At 28.7% G+C, this 6081-nt stretch overlaps 1 protein-coding gene across 1 annotated transcript in view; it reads right to left on the bottom strand.

The window, feature by feature from the left end:
• Positions 1-3233: 3233 nt before the first annotated feature.
• The window catches only part of RpL28 (ribosomal protein L28), an 18479-nt gene continuing 15631 nt past the window's right edge, over positions 3234-6081 (bottom strand). Inside the window, exons 3-6 of the mRNA XM_018501861.1 lie at positions 4876-4949; positions 4438-4534; positions 4105-4347; positions 3234-3359 (exon numbers count right to left, since the gene is read on the bottom strand). Of these exons, the coding sequence (XP_018357363.1) occupies positions 3273-3359; positions 4105-4347; positions 4438-4524 (417 nt within the window). The 5' untranslated portion in view covers positions 4525-4534; positions 4876-4949 and the 3' untranslated portion in view covers positions 3234-3272. The remainder of the gene's footprint in view (positions 3360-4104; positions 4348-4437; positions 4535-4875; positions 4950-6081) is intronic.

Below are 6081 nucleotides of genomic sequence, written 5' to 3'. Positions count from 1 at the left end.
TTATTGTAATTGATAATCAGTTAGCAAATACTATATAAATCATAGCACTCATAGATCTTGATGGATATACAAATCATCCTCTTTATACAATAATATAGCATTACATAATAAACAAAAATTATGACAAATGAACATTATCTGCAATCTTTGTCGATTCATTACAATTTCTAAAGATTTAGCAAACCTGATAAACGGAAAATTCCGTGTTTTTATTAAATAAAATTATTACTATATTTTTTATTAAAATTTATTAAGCCAGTAGCAAATTAAAATATCACAATGTTCATAGATTTTGGTGATTACAATGACATAATTTTATTTAAAATATAATTCAAACCGCGAGGTAATATAAAAAAAAATTATAAATACCTTTATACAATCTCCAAATGTATCGTTTAAAATTCGCGAACGACCTATAAATAATAAAACAATCGTATTAGTTAAACATTATTTTTTATTTGAATTTTATGTTATTGTAATTGATAATCAGTTAGCAAATACTATATAAATCATAGCACTCATAGATCTTGATGGATATACAAATCATCCTCTTTATACAATGATATAGCATTACATAATAAACAAAAATTATGACAAATGAACATTATCCGCAATCTTTGTCGATTCATTACAATTTCTAAAGATTTAGCAAACCTGATAAACGGAAAATTCCGTGTTTTTATTAAATAAAATTATTACTATATTTTTTATTAAAATTTATTAAGTCAGTAACAAATTAAAATATCACAACCTTAAAATATCACATAGATTTTGGTGATTACAATGACATAATTTTATTTAAAATATAATTCAAAACGCGAGGTAATATAAAAAAAAAATTATAAATACCTTTATACAATCTCCAGATGCTGTACCGTTTAGAATTCGCGAACCTATAAATAATAAAACAATCGTATTAGTTAAACATTATTTTAAATTTTAATTTTATACTATTGTAAATGATAATCAGTTAGCAAATACTACGTATAAATCATAGCACTCATAGATCTTGGTGATTATATAATTATCATCCTCTTTATACAAAGATATAGCATTATAATATTAGTCAAGTAATGGAAGTAACTCGTTATTTATAACGAAGTTACAGTTACAATAATTACTTTTTGATAACTTTACCGATAACTACGTCACTTTTTTTTGGTAACTGTAACAATAACAGTTAATTTTTTTTAATAACGATAAATTTTACAAGTACTTTTATCATTACTTTGCACACGATTGAACACGGTTCGATTGGACACAAGCCACTCATAGCGCATGAAACTAGAAAGTTCCTAGGTACCCGTTCGCTGTGATTAGTTGTCGATTTAAAAAAGTAACGAAAAGTTACCTTCTCAAATAACGGTAACTGTAACTTGGTACTTTTAAAAAGTAACTTTCCATTCCCCGCTATTAGCTAATATTGACTGCGTTCGATTTAGACACTCACGTACTTTAAATAACTTATAATCAACATTTTATTACACACGTAAAACAAGGATAGAAGAGCTAAAAGCTCCAAACCAAACGCAGTAATTGTACCTCCAAATTGTTCTTAAAACGTGAAGTATATAAATACCTTCATAGCATTTGAAGATGTTCCATTTGAAACTAGCAACCTAATAATGAAATACATGTATTAATTAAGACTATTTTTAAATCTAAAATTTCAGAGTAATGTAAAGGATAATCAGTTAGCAAATATACAAATCATGGCACTCATAGATTTGGTGGATATTTATCATCATTTAGATATATAAATATAAAAGGTCATCACCAACACCGACATACCACGTTGTTTTTGAATGATATTTCTTAAACAAAAGCCAAAAATAAAACTTTAAGAACATTAATACAAACTAAAAAGTGTCTTTTATCAGATAATATAACAGTTTTTATAATACTGTTTGCAATTTTGCAATAATTAACTCTTTTATAAAATAAAAAAAAATAAGCGCTTTACAAGATGAGACTAAAAACTGACACAGTAGGCAGTAATGTCACATATTCTCACTCTTTTTCTTTCTCAAAAAAATTATCTATACAAAATACCTACAAGTGAATGTAATATATAAGATTTTCTAGAATCTTTTTATTTTGAAAACTTTTTTTTGTTTCTGTTGATTGATATGCATATCTTGTGCTATTCTGCAGGATGCAAACATGTAATGCGAGCATTACTTTTTGACGGTTTTTTTTATAAATACATGATTGCGTTCAACTCCAATAGGACTACATATTGATATTGTATTAAGCTACATATTATTGACACTATATTTAAAAATATATTATTAACAAAATAAGAAAAAAACAAATAAAATTGATTTAAAAATCTATAAACATGTAAAACAATGTAATATTATCAATATAACTATTACTTAAACTACGCAATTTACAAAAACGTGAAAATTTTGTTTTTGCATTTGTACAATTCGTTTTTAGTTGATTTTGTGTAGAACCAAGCCACAAATATATAAATTATTATTTTTAAAAATCATGTTTTTACTAGTATTAATAAAGTTAATAGTTAATTTTTGAGAAATAAGGAGGTCCCACTTTAGGAAACCTATGTCAGTATCGGTGAATCTTCTATCATTACAAAATGAAAAAGAGATAAATAAAAATTACCTATAATTCATTGTCGATTTTCCAGGGATTAGCAAACCTGACAATCAAAGAAAATTCTTTGTTACTGAATAATATTAACAATATATTTTATTAAATTTTGAGTCAGAAGTAACAAATTAAAAATCATGGCATTCATAGCAATACCAAAGTTGGCGTATGTGAATACACGCGTGCGAGAGATATTATATAACAAATAAGAAACTAAATAAATATAATTTAAAAAATTAAAACAAACTTAACAAATAAAATTTACCTAATTAAAAATTGGTTTTTGCTCAATCACAGAAGAAGCATGTGCTGATTTTCCTTTCAATCTAAAAATAAAATTCCATAATATAAGACCTAAACATCACAATCTAATAAAGGATTTAATTTATACAACATAAAGGCTTACCTAAAAAGATGTTTATAATTAATCTAATTAAAAGTTTATTTTAAAATACTTTTATTTTGCTGAAATGTGTATTGTTTTGTTATAAAAATATGGCATATCTGCAAAATAATGGTGCACAGCAGTTTTCTAAATCAAGTGTAAATAATACATCAAAAAATTTTACTATAAGCTAGAGCACAATTACTTTACAGAATACGTCGTCCATAATAGATATTTTAATATACAATGTATATTTAATAAAATATACAAATTAATCGGTCTTTTTAGTAGTTCGTGTTTTCTTAGTGGGAAGAGGTTTCTGTGATCGCAGTACGGCACTGGCCCGTCGCAGTGCAGCCTAAAAAACATTTTAAATCAATGTTAGCATTAATACAATATTAATGCTACAATTAATGGAAGCATTAATACAATATTAATAGCAAATGACATACAATTAAAATCAAAATTGTTTACTATGTAAAAACAAACACAATAAGGAACTTTAATTAGTAATCTGTTGTTTAAAAAAAAATTAATTAATGAAACAATTATTACCAGATCTTAATAATAAACTGGTCAATTATAGCTATTCTTCTGAAGAATGGAATGACTGGTCTGTTTTATAACTACTGATGTTATTAAATCTGATTAAGGGTGCCATATAAAACATAATCATTAATCTTTCAACTGTCAATAATACAGGGTAGTATAAAAGTACTCAATTTACAAAAAACCATTACCTAAGTCAAGTTAAGTCATAAAAAATCAACCAATTACAATCAAGTACGAGAAGAAAAATATACTGTGATTGGTTAATTTCTTATAGCATAAGACTTAGGGCAATAGCACAAAAAAAAACTTAAGCAGTAAAACATAAGCAGTAAGTGAACTGACCAATCATTATAAAGTCGAATCCAACATGTTGATTCCTTATTGCTTACGTCTTACTGCTCAAATATCTTACAAACTCAAATTTTTTGTGTGCCACAGTCCTTAAAGTTTACGTAATAGCTTATTGTGGAAAGTTGATTAAAGTTATTATTTGGAGTATATGAAAGCAAATAATTAATAAGCTTAGCGTAATGATTCTATAATTTGCATACCTTGGTAAGGTCTACGCGATACTTGTTCTTTTTAAGTAGAGTTTTCAACTTGTGTAGAGAACGACGAGCTCCTGCCTTCATTGTGCTCTTTACATTAGCTTTGGCAGGCTTGTTGACTGCTTTGGCCTTTTTATAGACAACTGTGAAACCCTTTTTGTCGGGAGTATCAATAACCCCGACGCTCTTACGGTGAATCAAACCAGAGTAGCGATAACTACTTAGATTCGTCAAGTTGTTAGCCTCCTAAAGAATTATTAATCTATGTAATAGCAAGAAATATTGTTGAAGTTATTAATAATGCTTTAGAAGATATATACAGCAGGCTTAACGAACCGTAGAAAATGGTTTGTTGATGTTGCGTTTCTTCAGAAGAAAAGCATTGTTGTCGCGGATTATCATCCAATTCAAGTGAGACGACATCTTGGACTTTCTATGTAACAATCAGTATTCACATTTTTTCACCATTGCCATACATACACACATATATATATATATATATATATATATACATATATCTTCGTATTTTATATTTTTGATGATAAATATTTTAAATAAGATAAACTTTAATTTCATTAAATTATTATCTACTATTTAAACTAAAGCTTTTTATAGGTTATGTGTATCTAACAAATGTAAAAAGATCGTTTTTTACATAACTATCGTACTGCGGAGACATTTAACGATTTAAAACACATTACGATCCTAAAATACATAATCTAATAGAACGGATTATTAAAAAGAATCTGAAAATAAAGTCAAAATTATACGTACCACGTGCAACACCGACAAGATATAACAAGAAAAGAATAGAAAAGATCGAAAAAATTTTCCCAGTTCCAAGCTGTCTCGCTCGCTCTCGCGCAGCGGCAAAGTGGTGGGGCGGTTTTCCGTGTTGCCGGGGAGCCAAATGTGCATCACTGGTTCCAAGTTCGCCAACGAGATCATCAATACTAGAGTCCTATATTTATAAGAGAACCGCGATCGACAATCGACTAATATGAGGTCTGTTCGCGTTGCATGAAATCCCCCTATATCTTTGCACTTAAAATGACATAAGGTCTGTTCGCGTTGCATAAAATCCCCAAATATTTTTGCACTTAAAATGAGATAGATACATATTTCGCCTTAAAAAGAGAGAAAGCGAAGATGTCGAGTGCTAAAAGTGCAGGCAACGCGAACAGATCTATAGGTATATATTTGGCTTTGAAAAGAGAGAAAGCGAAGATGCCTAGTGCAAAAAGTGCGAGCAACGCGAACAGACATATGGTCTGTTTTCTGTTCCTGCACTAGACTGTTCTAGAACTCTCTTTCTCGCTTTAAACAAATATCAAACGTATATCTTTCTCACTTTAAGTTCCAAAAGTGTACACTAGTTCAGCCACAGAAAACAGACCTCTAGTATCGTAAAAGCACTAAAAAGTAGTAAAAAAAGTACTAAAAATGACATATAGCGTTTTCGGCCCGGGACTATATTCTTGAAAAGAAACGTATACGAAAGTCTAGGGAAATGCTACAGTATATGTTACGTATACTATAGTATTTTCCTGGACTTTCGTATACGTTTCTTTTCAAGAATAGAGCCCCTGGCCAGACCGAAAATGCTAATAGTTTGCAAAACGGATTATGAAATCCACCAATCATCCATTAAGCAGCCATTATTAATAAACTGAAATAAATTCATCATTGGTTGCTAATCGCACTAATCAATCAGAATATTTACCACTAATCGCGCTTCAAGTTGGCTAATAGTCAACTTGAACGACTTGGTTAAGACTGGTTAAGACTTCTGACGTTCTGATTTATGGTTTACTGTAGAAGGCCTGTTATAAATACTCTAATCGATACCAAAGTAGCGCAAAGATCATCCATTTTGTGAACTTACAAATCATACCCCATATATATATATATATATATATATATATATACCAATAATAATAGTAATTTGCATATTCGATTGAAGCCCGTGTCAGACTACCG

Source organism: Trachymyrmex cornetzi, unplaced genomic scaffold (assembly GCF_001594075.2).
Source record: "Trachymyrmex cornetzi isolate Tcor2-1 unplaced genomic scaffold, Tcor1.1 scaffold1002, whole genome shotgun sequence".
NCBI lineage: Eukaryota > Metazoa > Arthropoda > Insecta > Hymenoptera > Formicidae > Trachymyrmex > Trachymyrmex cornetzi.
This window is presented reverse-complemented; position numbering and strand designations above follow the sequence as displayed.